This window comes from Henckelia pumila, chromosome 3 (genome assembly GCF_033568475.1).
Source record: "Henckelia pumila isolate YLH828 chromosome 3, ASM3356847v2, whole genome shotgun sequence".
NCBI lineage: Eukaryota > Viridiplantae > Streptophyta > Magnoliopsida > Lamiales > Gesneriaceae > Henckelia > Henckelia pumila.
Genome location: NC_133122.1, coordinates 124,330,692 through 124,349,453, shown reverse-complemented (window position 1 = coordinate 124,349,453; position 18,762 = coordinate 124,330,692). Strand labels below are relative to the sequence as shown.

The 18,762-nt window shown below is 36.3% G+C and overlaps 1 protein-coding gene across 1 annotated transcript; it reads right to left on the bottom strand.

The window, feature by feature from the left end:
* Window positions 1-4,836: 4,836 nt before the first annotated feature.
* LOC140891731 (subtilisin-like protease SBT4.6) lies at window positions 4,837-8,073 on the bottom strand. The gene is made up of 10 exons (XM_073300352.1): window positions 7,834-8,073; window positions 7,606-7,697; window positions 7,247-7,493; window positions 6,674-7,175; window positions 6,490-6,584; window positions 6,197-6,415; window positions 6,005-6,116; window positions 5,717-5,930; window positions 5,361-5,623; window positions 4,837-4,913 (listed from the first exon to the last, which is right to left on the bottom strand). Exons 1-10 carry the CDS (start codon window positions 8,031-8,033, stop codon window positions 4,845-4,847), a joined length of 2,013 nt encoding a protein of 670 aa, XP_073156453.1. The 5' UTR covers window positions 8,034-8,073; the 3' UTR covers window positions 4,837-4,844.
* Between the last annotated feature and the right edge of the window lie 10,689 nt (window positions 8,074-18,762).

The window sequence follows — 18,762 nt, the reverse complement described above, 5'->3', positions numbered from 1 at the left end:
CTTTCTGCAACACCATTTTGTTGTGGTGTTCTAGCTGCAAAGTACTCATTCTTGATTCCATGATTTTCAAGATATGTAGACAGAGTTTGATTTGTAAACTTGGTTCCTCTGTCACTTTTAATTTTATCAATAGTTTGTGATTTCTCATTTTGAAGTCTTAAAAGAAGTTTAATCAATTGGGTGGCAGTTTGATCTTTAGATTTTAAAAATATCACCCAAGTAAATCTTGAGAAATCATCAACAATAACCAGGGTGTATTTCATTCCTCCTAAGCTCATTACTGGAATAGGACCAAAAAGATCCTTGTGCAATAGTTCTAAGCTTTTGGAAGATGATTTACATCATTTGTTTTTAAAATTTGATCTGATCTGCTTACCTAGTTGGCAGGCAGAACAAATTTTATCTTTTGAAAACTCGATTTTAGGCAGACCGGTAACCAATTCATGTTTACTCAGATTGGCTAAAGCTTTGAAGTTCAAGTGATTTAGTCTCTTGTGCCATAACCAATGTTGGTTCATCTTTGATGCTATCAGGCAGACTGAAGTGATTGGTTGATCCGACCAATTAACTTTATAAGTGTTTCCATTTCTTTCTCCTGTCATAATGATTAGTCCATATTGATCTTTTACAGTGCAGGTGTGCTTTTGAAATTCCACACAATAATCATAGTCACATAATTGACTAATACTAATCAGATTATACTTTAAATTCTCTACGAGTAATACATATTTAATGTGGATATTTACATGAATAAGTTTACCCTTACCCATGGTTGTACCTTTAGAATTATCTCCAAAGGTAATCTTAGGTCCTGGTCCTGGTGTATATTCAGATAGCATTCTTCTGTCTCCTGTCATATGCCTTGAACATCCACTATCCAGGTACCAGACTGTTTGCTTGATAAATTCGCCCTTGTTTTCCTACAGAAATAAAATAAAATAACTTTGGTCCTCATTCCTAATTGGGTACACGCTAGATTAATCCTTTTGGAATCCATACTTGGATTATCCTCACAGTCTTTCCATGATGTTGTCCTTTGGGAATTATAAATTTATCTGATTATTTTTGTGCATTGTGCTGTGTGTGCCAAGTGTTGTGATCAAATCGATTATTCCTATTTGACTTCCAATACTTTCTATAAGAGCTGTTAGAATGTGGTTTAAGTTGAGTTGGTGAAGTTCTTTGTCTTTCAGAACCATTTCTAGACCAATTTGATCTAGGTCTAGTCCATCCTGACTTAGATCTTTTTGGCTCAACATATCCCAGCTCTCTGTGTAAGAGTTCGCTCTGATGAGGTATTGAATATGTCATAGGAATCTCTGGTTCATATATCATGCTGGATCTCACAAACTTCAGATACTTGGAGCTGTTATTTTCCAGACACAATTGAGTGGTTGAAGTAGATGAACTTCCTTCATTTGTGTTGTAGCCTAAGCCGGATTTATCACCAGCTTGCTTCTGCATTTCTGTAAGTTTATCTAAGGATATCGATGCTTTATTTCAAGAGTTTACTAGATCTGTTAATCTTTGATTTTCAGATAAAGTTTCTTGCAGCTTAATTATCATATCATTGTTCTCAGCCATTAACAAATTTATCTGAGCTTTTAGACTGTCTGTTCCAGTATAATCATTTGAGTTACTTTGATCTGACTTATCTGTTGTGCCCTTTCCATTTGTTCTGACTTCATTGAACTTATGAGATAGTGTGCGATATTAAATAACCATCTCATTTAATGCATTAATAAGATTTTCCTTACTAAATTCATCAGAAGTAAAGTCAAGTACCTCTCCATCGTCTGGAATGTCAGAGTTATTAGCCATAAGGCATTTGAAAGCTTCTTCTTCACTTTCACTTGACGATGTCTCTGAGTTAGATGAAGTGGAGTCTGATTCTGCCCATTTGCTATTGCTTTCATCTGCAAACAGAGCTTTTTGTTCTTTCTTTCTGCTAAATCTCTTTCTTTCTTCCGTTGAGTTCTTTTTGTATAATGTTCTCTTTTCATCCTTCTTAGGTTTGGTACAATCTTATATAAAGTGTCCTTCTTTTCCACAGTTGTAACAAGATTGATTTTCTTCAGCTGTTTCTTTTGATTTGAAGCTTGATCTGTTTGCTCTTTGGAAGTTATTGTGATTCTTCCTCATGAATCTTCCAAACTTTTTGACAAATAGTGACATTGCATCGCTACTGATTTGTTCTGCAGTCTTGGTTACAGGAGTTTCATCTGCTGCAGTGAGAGCTTTGGTAACTTGTGATGTTGATGTGTCTTCCTCAGTTCGAACTCCCAGCTCGAATTCATAAGCTTTAAGATCTGCTAATAGATCATGTAGTTCGATCTTATTGAGATCTTTGGATTCCCTCATAGCTACTGTCTTTACATCCCATTCTCGTGGTAGAGCTCTCATGACTTTGAGTGCTACTTCATGATTGCTATAACTCTTTCCAAGTGCATTCAGCTCGATCATGATACTACTGAATCTTTCGTCAAATTCATTCATCGTTTCTCCTGGTTTCATCTTGATATTGTCAAACTTTTGAATGGCCACCATGAGTTTGTTTTCCTTTGTTTGATCATTTCCTTCACATAATTGAGTGAGTTTTTCCCATATTTCTTTGGCAGTAGTGCAGCTTTTGATCTTGCTAAACATGTTTTTGTCCAGAGTTTTGTATAGAATGTCTCTGGCTACATTGTCAAGATTGGCTTTCCTTTTATCTTCAGAAGTCCATTCAGCTTGAGGCTTTTCTATCATCTGAGGAGCACTTTCAGTAATAGCAACAACAGTGTTAACTTTCATAATCTTCATTAGTCCATCTGTTACAACGAACCACATATCATCATCCAGTGCTGATAGATGTGCCTGCATATGAATTTTCCAGTCATCATAATCTTTTTTTGAAAACATAGGGATTTTACTGAATGATGTCATAGCTAGGGATGCCATAGAGATGAGAAGATTCAGGTGATAAGCAAGAATCTCTCTGATACCACTTGTTAGGATCGAAATATGTGTAGAGGGGGGGTGAATACACAATTGAAAATTTTGCGGGTTCTTCGATCTGATTTGTAAGAATCAGAGAGAAGTTTTGTTGCTTAAAACTTTTGATCTTCTTGACAGATCTGAACAAGTCAGGCGAAAGTAATCTTTCTCACAGATTGAATGCTTAATAATACTAATGCAGATGAAATGAAATAAGTGCAGTAAAGAGATAGGGTTGTTTCTGGAAGTTCGGAGATGAATTCTCCTACGTCACCCCTTCTTCTGTTTTCATAAGGATTCCACTAGAAGACTTTGACGTATACAATCCCTTTGTACAAATCCAATCCAATCAATCCTTTGATAGGAACTCCTAGCAATACTCTTACTCGAAGCTGAACAACTTTTCTACTTAGAGTTTACAAAGTAAAGCAACAAAGTATGCTTCGGTGATTTGATCTGGAAAGCTTTAGCTTTGATCTGGATCGATTTGAAGTGTTTCTTTGAGCTTGATCGATCTGTAATGTGTTCTAACTCAGAGTATCGAGACTTTGATCTGATGAAGTGGGTATCTGAGTTAGTGTGTTGAGTGAAGACATTTTCGACTTTGATTTTGATTGCTTGTAATTTTTCACTCTTGGTCTCGTATTTTGAATCTTTGAAATGCTTGAGTATTTATAGTCTTCAAAAGTAGTCAGTGAGCCGCCAACAATTTTTGATATTGGGCCACCAGCATATCTCAATAAACAGGTCACAAATCTTGACTTAAAACGTAGGCCGATCAACGTTCAAAATCTTATTAAATGATTTTGTCGTTTTCTCCAACGATCTCAGCAATGGTTACTTCAGGGTGAGGCTTCGATCTGGTTGATGACTATCTGACCTTGTTTCAATCGATCTGGTGTAATAAGATATATGTCTGTGAAGTTTGATCCGTATCTTGATTTCATCACGGTACTTTGATCTGGTAACTTTCGTATATTGAAATCTTTAACCTTTAATCTATGACGAGTCTGATTAGTTTATTTACTTGATTTTGTTTTGACTTTGTTATCACCGAAACTCTAGAGTTTGATCTCCAACAATTGTGTCTCTTGATATTAAAATAAGAATGATTCACTTAGAAAATTCAAAAATAATTTTTTTTCATGTTTTCTTTATAATAATAACTTTAGGAATATGATGAAAATCAATTAAAATATAATGTTGTATTCAATGATTAAAAAAAATAAATGCACCACTTTAATGAATAAGCAACACATTGATTCTCCACAATTTTAATATCCCAAATTTGACCCTATTTTTTACACCATTTTTCCACACAATTTCTATGCAATTAATACACATAATTCATAGTTTTTGGGCAATATAATAAATACACAAAAAAAAAACTTTGTCCACCATTCATATGTTTATAGTAGAGAAATAGATATATATAATTCATATTATTTTTTCATTTGTTTCAACGTATATCGCACATAATATATGTCAGTACTCTAAATTCCATATCCAACGACCCGAAAAAAAATGTTTATATATAATGCATGGACCTCACATAAGTGAAGTAATAAATAGCTACCAAGCACTCCTATGGCAATGTGTTTAGGGTACTTATCATCTCCCCTCGGTTTACATTACTTTTTTTTTTTTTTTGGAAAAACAAACTGGTATTCAAGAGTTGGCTTTCAATATCAATTATCATGAGTTTGTACATTATGCATGGAGAGATACTAGATGTAAAAATTCCTAGATACAAATAAGGCATATCCAAGATCACCACTATGAGAATTCAGACAAAACCTATATGCTGCTACTTGATAATTACACCGAATCATCTCAAAACTTTTGGATTAAACGGGTCTCATATATTTTCATGGGTACCACTCATCATAATCTTCATCATAATCTTGAAAACTAATTAATGATTGAAGTTGTGCCACCTACACGAAGCATAGAAAACTCAAGAATCCAAAGCAATTTATAGGATGAAAAAAATTACATACTTGCAAAGAGGAGTTAAAGTAAGTTTATTTCATATGGAAAATTCACCCATCTTATCCATGTAACAAACATTAAAGCTTATTATTAGTTAAATACAAATTGGGCTAATTAGCGTCACCCAAATACACCACAATCGGAGTCGTAACAGTATGAACACCATCAGACCATTCCAATGATGCAGATATTAACGTTGTCTTGTTAACTATGTTCCCACTAATTGTAACTACAAATGATTGTTTTTTATCGAGTGCCCTAAACTCAAGAACGCTAGGCATCACTGTGATGTTATAATGCGAACTACTGCTGGTGATTGCCTTGTATGTTGAATTCGTGGATCCTACATTTGTTACTGTTCTGTTGAAATGCGCAGAGAATGGTTTGCTCACCTTACTATCATTAATGACTTGAAGAGTCATCGCGGGATAATTCAGATGGTTGGATGTCGATTTCTTGTCCGGACATTGGATGCTTGTTCCAAATATTTTGCTAAGCTTTGACGAATCATAGCCAGAGTTGCAGAGGAATTTGATATAATCATCAGGTGTGATCTCATACACGAGGCCGGGGTCAACAGCTTTGATGGGATCGATATGGCCAGCTCCATATGAAAATTCGCCCTTTGGATCGTTCGTGGCATTCATTCTCCATGCTATGAGATGAAAGAGGAAAAAACCAGTTAGCATACAAAAGCAAAGATGAGACTACACCATCTTTAAATTTCAGTCGATGGAACTTCAATCACCGGTCGTCATGAGAGCTGATTTGATTGCAGAAGGGGACCAATCGGGGTGGAATGATTTAACGTATGCAGCCGCGCCAGCGACATGAGGGCAAGACATCGATGTGCCGGATAATATATTATATTTCACTGATCGCTTGTCTTTGGGAGATCGTGAAGGTGAACTCAATGGTGAATATGCTGCTAAGATTTCAACTCCAGGGGCTGTAACATCTGGCTGCATATACATTCCTATGTTGTCAGATATACGTTCTCTGAATACGGTAAAGACTGCGAGTTTTTACCAGGTACCTTCAAAATGCTCCGAAAAATGACGTTTGGGCCTCTTGAAGAGAAGGAAGCAACAGAAGGGGCATTAAGATTCCTCAAAAGTTGGCTCTTGAGTATGTCCACTGTATGATTTCTGCATTGAATTATTGATTAGTAAGAATACTGTCATTCCGGAGATGTTCGAATTTGAATGAGACGTGACAGGGGATTCACTTTGTGGAGTTGAAGTAGCCTTCCAAGTCATGGAAAAGTGGCATACTTAAAGAAGAAACGGGGATGGGAACGACGAAGGAAACATCGGGTGCTCTTGAAGGCGGTACGACTGTACCAACTGCTCCAGCTCGGAAAGCTTCTTCGATGCCGTTGTCTTGGTTGCAAAGCACAACCTTGCCTTTTACTCTTGTTTTATCTAAACAACCGTAATGGCAAGACCTGAATTTTTGAAACAACAAATTAAAAAATTATGTCTATGTTTTGGAAGAACAATAGTAAGTTAGTCAACAAACTCAGCATTTGGTTCAATGCATGTGCTCGAGGTTTCCTGCCCATATGCTAAGGGAAAACTCTTCCCCTTCAAGTTGAAAGCATTGACCGTTTTTCCCTGTAAGATAAGATAAGATAAGGTAAAATTTCATCAAAATGGGAGCTCACAAGTTCAGTTACGATCCTTATATTTAAGAACATGCGTACCGAAATTGTAGTTCCATTCCCAAGAACCACTTTGGTGATGATACCTCTATCTGTAATGCTAGCTGCAACCGTGAAAACCCATGGAACGATGCTTGCGACCAAGCCAGGTCCCATATTTCCTGCTGATTGTACTACTAAAATACCCTTTTGCGAAGCATGAAATGATCCGATTGCAATCACGTCGTTATCGAATATATCTGGATTAGAGTGTCCCAGAGAGACGGTTATGATATCCACTCCATCAGCTATAGCATCATCAAATGCAGCTAATATATCTGAAGTCTGGCACCCTTGAAAAGGGAAACATACTCTGTATGCAGCAATTCTAGCCGACGGCACCCCTCCTCTTGCAGTCCCATTAGCGATGCCATAAAAACTGGCGTCCTTAACCACTTGCCCAGCTGCTATAGACGCGGTATGTGATCCGTGGCCTTCTGCATCCCTTGCTGAATGAGAATCGTAAGGCACAAAGGAGTTGTAGTACCGGGCTCCAATTAGTTTGCTGCACGCACAAAATGCAATGTCAAATTCTCAAGAGTATGCAAGACATGGCGGTGACAAAAGGGATTTTACTTGTTGCAGGTGAAATTGTGTCCTCCGTTACACACTCCTTTCCATTTCTTGGGAGGAGGGCTGAAGCCTTTGTCACTGAAACTCTCTGATTCGGGCCATATTCCGGAGTCAATGACCCCAACAATGGTGTTGCTCTCCACAGTTGGATTCCGATGAGCATTTTCCCGTAGTCCCATGAAATCCCATGATCTTGTTGTTTGTAGATGAAGAGCTTTACTAGGAAAAATTGACACTACTTCTTCCTTACCTGGATTTCATTTTTATGACATTACATGCACTTTAATGTAACTGATTCATTCTCTCTTCTTAGGATAATTAAGAAGGTAAAATATGTTACAACTGAGAGAACAAAAGTTTACTCGACAACTTTTCCTGCTCTTCATGTGTGAGATAGGCAACAAATCCATTGAAACTCCGACCGTAACTTCTGATTAATGATTGAACTCGAAACCTTCAACAAACAAGAACAAATAGCGAAAATGAAATGTTTGATCATTTTGCTACAAATCCCATGTCTTTAATTAATGGAAATTCTTACACAAGATATAATATATATATATATATATATATATATATATATATGATACCTGCTGTCGACAACATCTTGAAGCATGTTCGAGTGGTATGTGGAGGACGGCGATTCTTCGAAGTCACGGAGATGCCCCATGTACACTATGTAAATCTTCCTTTCAAGATCATCCAAAGCATGGCATAATATTATCCGACACAAAACACAAAGAGCAAACAAAACAGAGTAAAGTTTGAGGGATTGCAGTACTCGACGCATTGTTGAAGGATTGAAATGTGAAAAAATGGCCGAGTTTCGATTTATGAATGATGTGTTTGTGTGATTGCGTTAGCCTTTTTTACTTCCTTAAATAGAATTAAATTTTTATTTCAGAATAAGATTCAGCTTATTTGATTTCATGGGGTTGATTCTTATAATTGAATTTATTTTGAATTTCATATTTCACACTAGTGTATCCTTGTTTTGGATCTCATATATTCTCAAAATTTTGATTTTCAGTTTTTGGGAAAATTTCTCTCTCTTTCCTATATCGGAAGTTTTTTTATTTTAGTCAATTATGTTATCTAAAAAGTTGTAATCTCTGGAATTTATTATTATCAATTTTTTTTTTAAAATTTTGGTCATTTGATTTGCAAATTAATTTTTTTTTTACTTTTAAGTGTTTGTGTCGCATTGGACACAATATTGCCATGTCTGTCTCACAATATACAAACTAAAATTGTCAAAAAAATAAAGCAAAAGCATTAAAATTGGATTTCCATAACATGATTTAAGCAGTAAAAATTTAAACATGAAGGACCAAATTTATTATTTCCCTTTTTCTGCATATCAAAGATAGAACTGATTATTTTCGGTAAATCTGCTTGATTTTAATTTCGTATTAGATAAATTTTATTTGCTTTGATTTCGTTATTTTTGGTCAACGAGAAAATGGGACTAGGATTGTCTGTAGCACACATTAAATATGGTAAATATTAAATTATAAAAATACTACATCCACATATACGGTTACATACACAATTATACATTAATTTTAAAATTACGAAATTATCTCAATAAAGATATCTTTCCATTAGTAAATTCGAGATACTTTTGTAATTTTTAAATGCAATGTGTAACCATGTGTATAGCCGTCCATGTACATAGAACATAACTCATTAAACAATTATGATACAAATTAAAGAATTTAGAATTAATATATTCTTCAGTAATTTATCTTTAATATGACTTGCTATGTAATAACCCGAATCCTAAATTTATAAAAAAATTGTTGATTAGTGGCATAATCATGTTTAGATTTGATAAAACATAATTAAAAAAATTTCTGATGAGTCTAAGAAGTTCAAAAATGGATTCATAACACTCAAAAATGTTCCAGAGGAATCCAAGATCTCAGGTAGATCGGAAAATCCGAACCCAAGGATCGGATGATCTGAAGCATTGAGAGTTCGGAAGCATTGTTTGAGATAGGAGGTTCCGAGAAATCAGACAATCCAAAGCTAGGATCAGACGATCCGATCTCCATTTGATTAGATACAATAAGAATCGAGATTTGATTGGTGAGATGTAGGAGTTCGGACGATCCGAAGACTTAGATCTGACGATCCGAACATATCACGTAAGCAGTGATGTCAAAGCAAGGATATGTGTTCGGGGGGAGTTGATGGGAGAGATCGGACTATCCGACCTTAGGGATCGGACGATCCGATCTTAAGGATCGGACAGTCCGAACTCCGTCTATAAATAGAAAGCCGAGATCCTCATTTCAACTCACCCCATTTTCCTCTTCCTCTTCACTTCTTAGCAAGATTTTGGACTTTTAGGTGTCCTTTTCGAAGGCCAAGGAGTGAAGGAGCACTGTATTAGTTGTAGCGGAGTTGTGTCGAAGTTTTGTGGCTATCGCCATCAGTGGGCTGCCAACGAACACAGGTATGGTCCGAGTTCTCTAAAACTATTAAGGAATATCTAATAGCTTAGTTAAACTTTTAGAGCTTGATTAGTGATGCATGAGTATTTTGCATTGTATTGTTGGATTGTAGATGCGAGGCATCTAGGAGTATTTTATTGAGTTACGGATGTATTATCCAAGATAGCCTGGTATAATATACATATTCTATGTTTGCATGTATTATGTGGCATTGATTATGTGTGTATTATTATGACACGGATATTATGCCGCATGCATCTCGTGTTGAGTCTGTTATTCTATTGTTATTACCGTAGTAGGGGTCGCTCAGCCCCGTATTTTAGTGGATTTATTTCATGGATTTGGATCCGGATATATCCACAGTTTTATGATATGGAAGCCACCTCCTGATGCACCGGTCAGGCGTTCTACATACCATGACGCCTTTGACTGATAAGTTTTCTAGATAGGCCGTTTCCAGTGCCCTACACTTGCATTTGTATTTGCATTCATAACATATGTATATTCATACTCTCGTACTGAGCTTTAATGCTCACGTCCAGTATTTTTTTGTATTTTCTGGACACCCCATTCGATGGTACATTTGCAGTGTTTCACTAAGACTTGTAATTACATGGTGACTAAACAGAGTTGTAGGAGTAGTAGCTAGGAAATTGAATTATTTCAATTGGATTGTATATATATAAATTTTTTAACCAATTGTATTCTGTCGGTTTAGCAGTTATTAAGTTTTTTGTAGTTTATCTCTAATTATAGTTTATTGCATGCTTAATTAAGCTTGAAACTCTGATTAGTAGTGGATCCGGATTAGGGTCACTACATTTATTGGTATCAGAGCATGTAATATGAGTATTTGGGACATAGTGTTTAGATATTTGGGTTACCCTTATAAAGTGAAGATTGGAACATCAGATGTAGAAATGTCGAGATATTTCTGTTTGCCCAACACTATCATCATCTGGATGATCTTCAAAGATTTGATTTATGAAATTCCAGCAAAATCGGACATGAGAGAAGGATCATGTTCGAGATATCAGGATTTCGACTCGTGTGGAAAATATATTTGGATCGAGTACCAAAAGTCAGAGGAAGTAGCATAGGATTGGTTGGGGCACGTGTGATGCCTGCATCCATGTTACTTCAACCCTGATAGCACTCAAGATTCTCCACAAAAAGTTGGAGAAATTGTCATAACACCGAGGACTTTACCATATAACAGTGAAGTACCCGATAAATTAGTAAGATCTTTTGATCGTGCATGGTAGTTTCTGCCAGCATGCTTGTATTGATTCTTGAGAGAGGCAGAAGAGAAACCTCACGTTCAAAATTATTAAATACTAATTTGCATACGATAGCGAGTTGTATGAGGTATCATAGACAGATTATAAATATTGTATTAAGATATGTTGTAAACAATATTTCAGTTGAAAACAATTGAATCATTGTATTATTGGAATTTCTTAGTGGTTGTAACTAAGGGTTTGTAATAAAAATTTTATTAAACCTGGTTCAGTGGTTTAATGATTTCAGATATCTGGTTGTACTAGATGTCGTTTCATTGTACATATTTTCCGTGTAATTGATATGGATTTATCTATTTATTTTATTGCATGGGATTGTAATAGGAATTGTTCAGAACCTCGAATAGTAGTTTAAGTAACTGGATGTTTGGGATTTTTATTCCAGTATTTAGTTGATCAGTATTCAACTACAGTGACTTGGTTATTATTGCATAATCGGGATAGAGTTATGCATGTGATTAGTTCTAGATTTCTTCCTAATAATTTAGTGAGTGGATTGACTATGGGATAGTGCCAGGGATGATCTGTTTCATCAGGGGCCTTTGTCATGCCATTTTATTGTATGAATTATCTGGGTGGTTGACCTCGTAGAGTTGATGCCAAGTGATGATGTAACGCCCCAAAATTATCTTAATTGACTTTATTTGAGATAATCGGAGATTACAGAGTTCAAGAGCCTACTTGATTTTGATAAGGGTCTTTTTTGCAAATTTCGGATTTTTCAGGGACTAAAACGCAATTTTGGACTTTAATAGATATTTATAAGCCCTTTGATTTCCTCAACTTCACCTCCTTCCCCTCCAAGCCATCTCCCTCCATTGAAGCCGCCTCCATCGTTTCTCGAGCTTCTATATTTCATCCCGAGCTTGATCCGTCCGATAGAATTTCATTCTGAAGGCAGATTAGCGATCACGGCAGCTAGAGCTCCGTTATATCGTAAGTATTTCTCCGATCAGATTTGTTCTATTTTCGAATGTTGTTATAATCGATTGAGTTGCGAGTATGTTGTTCTTGGCAGAGTTCTGGTCGTTTATTCTCAGTCGGTTTTGAATTAGGACGTCGTCCGGAATTGTTAGGAATTTTGGAAGTTTATTCTAAAACTTGAGTTTTGAGATTTGTTGGGTTTGAACCTTTATTGTGGTTTTAACATTGATATGAGTTGTTTGAGATGTTGTACTGCTGTCTGTATTTCCGATTTGATCAGTTATAGTCGTTATGCCGTCAGTTTGAGTTTTGGAATATCAATCGTTTATATTGATGAGATTTTGGATTTAGGAGTTGGAATTGAGTTTGAATGGTTTGAATTGGATGGATTGACTTTGGAATTCTTTTATATCTTCTTTCAGATTCAGTTGCAGATCGTGGAGTCCTGAATTGACAGAATTTGAGTCGTTGAAGAAGTGATCAAGGTTTGGTATCGAGGTTACTCTATTTCCTTGACTTGTATCGAGTGATGTTTTGATTGAGCCTTTTGTGCTTGTAGCTTGTCCGGATTGCAGCTATGCCAATCAAAGAAGAGATAAAAGATGACTTTGGAATGGAATAGGACGATTAACTCGAATCCTGATTGATTCGAGTGTCCAAGGGAAAATTACATACTTGCATGCTACTTGAAGTTTATGATTGTTTGCTGTTTGATTTGCACTTGCATTCATATTAAGCCAATTACCTTTGTTTTTCGGGCAAGAGAGGCCTAGAGGAGTTAGATGTTCTGTGGACTATAATTGAGTGACATTGGTTAGCAGATTTTTTTACCAATTGTCGAGAAACACTCTCTATAGGCGGCCAGAGTCTAGAGGAGTAAAATATGCATCTTTCACCTCGATCGGGAGAGTCGGTGTGTTGGTGATATTTTGTCCTCGGGATCCCAAATGAGAGAAGAAGAACCTTTACCTTGTGATTATCCAGACTTGATAATCCTGGTTTTAAAGACATGCGTTGCATTTTATGCATTTGATTTGGAGTTATTGACATGCTATTGGAATTCTTGTTTGGTTGTTTCATATATCGCGTTCGATATATTAATTGATATTCATGTTTGTCTCTTTTACTAGTAATTGTATTCTCACCGGATTTATCCGGCTGTTGTCTTGTCTTTGTATGTGTGCTTGACAACAGATGGGGTAGGATCAAGTCAGCGAAGACCCGGTTAACAACAAAAGGGAGAGTTAGTGGTGGGACTTGGTTTAGAAGTCGTGTCGGCATGTCTACCTAGTTATATTTGAACATGTTTTGATATTGAACTTTGTTATCATGTTGTATTGAATAAGTCGACTTTGGTTATCTAATATTGATGTTGCATGTTGTAATCCCTATTTTGAAATGTTGATTGAAGGTTGATTTATAGCATGTTCTATTTTTGAATTTTCTGGGTAGAGCGCGAGTTCACCCGATAGAGCGCATCCCTTCAATTTGTTGAGGCAGAGAATTTCATATTTTGGTGCGCTCGATCCTACGAGTTCATAGGATCGAGCGCATGGCTTGAATTTCTCTGGCAGAACTTGAGGTATGATTGGTGCGCTCGATCGCACGAGTTCATGCGATCGAGCGCAGCCCTGTTTTAATAATAAAAAAAAAAATTTTGCCTTGAATTTTGAATTTTAGTTGATGTTGATTTACTTTATATTAACGTTAGATGATTAGAACCGAGGTCTCACATTAAGTGGTATCAGAGCGATAAGTTCTTGGTTGAACTAGAGTGAGCGGGGTAGTTCGAGTCCGCATGAATTGAATTCTCGCATGTGTTTGAATTATTTAATTGACTTATTAAATACCAAGCGAGCATGATTTATTATGTGAATATTATTTGAATTGCATGATTTTGTGATTAAATTGTAAAGCATGAATTATCTGGAATATAAACTGTAATTGTTTCTCAATTGCAATTGTATATTTCTGAAGATGGAAGAAAATTGTTGAATAGAGATTATGGACATGAGATGATTGAGATTGAGATTGAGATTGAGATTGAGATGTTTGTGTCCTAATGCTCTCGAATTGAGTTATGTGTTCCTCGATGAATTTTGAACAGGAAACATTCCGCATCGGAATTTGATTGAAACGAGGTTTTTCTACGACTGAGGAATGGACGTTACTCCGACGCCGATGGAAGCCTTGTTAATGAGGTTCCAAAACTTTCAACCCCCAACCCTGAGGAGTACAGAGAATGCGGTGGAATGTGTAAATTGGTTAGAAAAAATCGACCAATTATTTGATTCTCTAGAATACAACGATGACCATAGAATTCGGTTAGTTATGTACCAACTGCAAGGGACTGCCAAAAGTTGTTGGATTTTTAGGAAGAAGGCATTAGAGAATCAAGGCTTGGTTGTTTTGTGGAGTTTGTTTAAAGCTGAATTTCTTAGGCAAATTTTGTTCCAGAAATCGACCGTGTACAGAGGAAGTACCGCTAGGGGTCTTTTGCAACCTAGAGGATAGTCATTCAAGAAGTATGGGAGTAGTTCTTCTAGCTTCAGCGGATCAAAACAGTCTGGTTCCGGACATAGTTCATGATCTTTCGGTGTATCTTGAAATAATTGTGGAGGCCAACAACTCAGTGAGCATTGTCTCAAAATTTCTGGATGATGCAATATTTGCCATATGTCAGGACACTTTGCTAGGAGATGTCCTCAACGTTATACCAGTGGATCCCTGTCGGGGAGTTCTTTTAGACCAATGGTTCAGCAGGAGAGACAAGCTCGTGTGGTTCACTCATTTTAGTCGCCGCACCAGAATCGACTTAGAGGCTCTTCGATCATGAATCAACCTCCGATTAAACAGACGTTGAATCTTTCTCTCAACGAGGATCCTCATACTTGTGTTGCACCCGATGATGAAACAACAGGCAATCGTTGAGTATGATTTTATGCTCTTTTCTGATAGTTCTGTTACACTCCTTACTTTCTTAACTGAGGATATTACTATGATGCATCGTCTACCTGTTGAGCTTTTGCATTCCGTAGTTACTATTGTTTGTCGCATGATCGCTTGATTTATGAATTGTGCGGAGGAATTCTCTTTGTATGCAGTTGATGTCCTAGAATCTAGCTCGAATTGATTGATAAACCAGTGGTTAGAGAGTTTGCTGGTATATTCCAGATGAGATTCCGGGATTGCCTCTGATATATAAGGTTAGATTCAGCAACGACTTGAGATCAGACATCATCAGCTGAGAGTTAGTAAGAAAGAGGTATGGAAGACTGGATTTGGAATGAGGTATGACCGCTTTGATTTTGTTGTAGTACCGTTTGGATTGTAAATTCGTCTTCAGTGTTATAGATCCTTTGAACTGAATCTATCAGAGGTATCAGGTGAATTTAGAATTCTTATTGATCTTATCGTGTCTGTACCGGAGAGTTGAAGATTATGAGTTCTATAACAGATTCTTCGAGAGATTCTTATCGTCGTGGAGCCGATTTCTCAGCTATCTCCAGAGAATGCACTTTTGTTTGAACCGAATCTTATGAGATCAGTTTGTTTAACTGGAAAATTTATTCTTATTTTATCTACTACAATTATTCTCTTTGACCGATGATTTCTTCACTTCTGGTTGGAGTGTAGATCCGTTCTTATTTTATCTACTATTTGTTTATGATTGACTGATGGAGGAAATCTGCTACCGTACTCCGTACAGAATGACTTTTAGTTAGGATCAGAGGATTTTTATTTTGTCAGAGGTCGTCAGATATCTTGCTTTCCGAAGCCCGTCAGTTTAGATAGAGATCCTCGTTGCACTCGTTATTTCGGCAAAGACTTCAAAGAGACTTTTGTTGTTTTGATTATAACTTATTTCAGTTCAATACCCTCAGAACGACGGACAACCAGATAAGATGAGTCAAACTTTAGAGGCACTTTTCAAGAGTTGTACGAGAAGAAGGAAGATCCCCGTTAATTGAAGATGATTTTCTGTGTCACATGAGTTTGAACCAGAGATGATTCGAATTGTGACTGAGCAGAGGAGGATTATTCTGACAAGAATGAGTCGAATTTTGATTGAAGGACTTGAAGGAGTAATTTGAGAGGCAGAGTTCGTGTTGGAACCGTGTTTGATTTCGAGGACGAAATCTTTTCTTAGAGGGGGGAGAATTGTAACGCCCCAAAATTATCTTAATTGACTTTATTTGAGATAATCATAGATTACACAGTTCAAGAGCCGACTTGATTTTGATCAGGGTCCTTTTTGCAAATTTTGGATTTTTCAGGGACTAAAACGCAATTTTGGACTTTAATAGATATTTATAAGCCCTTTGACTTCTTTAACTTCATCTTCTTCCCCTCCAAGCCGTCTCCCTCCATAGAAGCTGCCTCCAACATTTCTCGAGCTTCTAGATTTCATCTCGAGCTTGATCCGTCCTATAGAATTTTCTTCTGAAGGCAGATTAGCGATCACGGCAGCGAGATCTCCGTTATATCGTAAGTATTTATACGATCAGATTCTTTCTATTTTTCGGATGTTTTTAGAATCGATTGAGTTGCGAGTATGTTGTTCTTGGCAGAGTTCTGATCGTTTATTCTCAGTCGGTTTTGAATTAGGACGTTGTTCGAAATTCTTAGGAATTTTTTAAGTTTATTTTAAAACTTGAGTTTTGAAATTTTTTGCGTTTGAACCTTTATTGTGGTTTTAGCATTGATATGAGTTGTTTGAGATGTTGTACTACTTTCTGTATTTCCGGTTTAATCAGTTATAGCCGTTATTCCGCCAGTTTGAGTTTTGGAATATCAATCGTTTATATTGATGAGATTTTGGATTTAGGAGTTGGAATTGAGTTTGAATGGTTTGAATTGGATGGATTGACTTTGGAATTCTTTTATATCTCCTTTCAGATTCAGTTGCAAATCGTGGGTCCTGAATTGACTTAATTCGAATCGTTGAAGAAGTGATCAAGGTTTGGTATCGAGGTTACTCTATTTCCTTGACTTGTATCGAATGATGTTTTGATTGAGCCTTTTGTGCTTGTAGCTTGTCCGGATTGCAGCTACGCCAATTAAAGAAGAGGTAAAAGATGACTTTGGAATGGAATAGGATGATTAACTCGAATCCGGATTGATTCAAGTGTCCTAGGGAAAATCACATACTTGCATGCTACTTGAAGTTTATGATTGTTTGTTGTTTGATTTGCACTTGCATTCATATTGAGCCAATTACCTTTGTTTTGCGGGCAAGAGAGGCTAGAGAGTTAGATGTTCTGTGGACTATAGTTGAGTGACATTGGTTAGCAGATTTTTTTACCAATTGTCGAGAAACACTCTCTATAGGCGCCCAGAGTCTAGAGGAGTAAAATATGCATCTTCCACCTCATCGAGAGAGTCGGTGTGTTGGTGATATTTTGTCCTCGGGATCCCAAATGAGAGAAGAAGAACATTTACCTTGTGATTATCCAGACTTGATAATCCTGGTTTTAAAGACATGCGTTGCATTTTATGTATTTGATTTGGAGTTATTGACATGCTATTGGAATTCTTGTTTGGTTGTTTCATATATAGCGTTCGATATATTAATTGATATGCATGTTTGTCTCTTTTACTGGGAATTTTATTCTCACCGAATTTAACCGGCTGTTGTCTTGTCTTTGTATGTGTGCTTGGCAACAGGTGGGGCATGATCAAGTCAGCGAAGACCCGGTGAACAACAAGAGGGAGAGTTAGTGGTGGGACTCGGTTTAGAAGTCCTGTTGGCATGTCTACCTAGTTATATTGGAACATGTTTTGATATTGAACTTCGTTATCATGTTGTATTGAATAAGTCGACTTTGGTTATCGAATATTGATGTTGCATGTTGTAATCCCTATTTTGAAATATTGATTGAAGGTTGATTTATATCATGTTCTATTTCTGAATTTTTTGGGCAGAGGGCGCGCTCGATCGCGTGAGTTCACCCGATCGAGAGCGGCCCTTCAATTTGTTGAGGCAGAGAATTTCATATTTTGGTGCGCTCGATCCTACGAGTTCATAGGATCGAGCGCATGGCTTGAATTTCTCTGGCAGAACTTGAGGTATGATTGGTGCGATCGATCGCACGAGTTCATGCGATCGAGCGCAGCCCTGTTTTAATAAATAAAAAACAATTTGCCTTGACTTTTGAATTTTAGTTGATGTTGATTTACTTTATATTAACGTTATATGATTAGAACCGAGGTGTCACAAATGATGAGTTTTCATAATGGGCATGGTGGTGAGTTATACTAAGTGTTGAGGACTGTGTTGAGATAGTTGCGAGGAGGAAGCACGATCATATTCCGGTATGTCTGGGAGGATATATTCCAGATGGGATGATTAAAAAGGCTACCTGTAGTACCTAAAATCTAATCTACTAAATCGCATGCATTTAATTTAATAAATATTAGGATTATTATTTTTTTAAGTTTAATTTATTTAAATTATTTATTTGAATTACGTCTTAATAAAATATTAATTATTTATTTAAAGAATTTTATTTTTATAGCTATTAAATTAATTCTTTTAAATTGTTTAGGTTTACTCATGTAAATTATTTTATTATACTACTTATTTGATTTAAAGATTTTAAAGGTTTAAGACTTGTTTATTTAAATGACTTTTATTGTCCAACTTATTTATTTTATTTTAAATAACTTAAGTTTAGCAGTTATTCGCCTCAAATTATTTTAAATATCTAGCTTATTTATTTAAATCCTTTTTAATTGTCCAAATTATTTTAAAAGTTTTTATTTCCGCCTGTGTATTTATTTAAATTACTTTTAAATGTTAGCCTAGTTTTTTTAAATTATTTTAATCGCACTG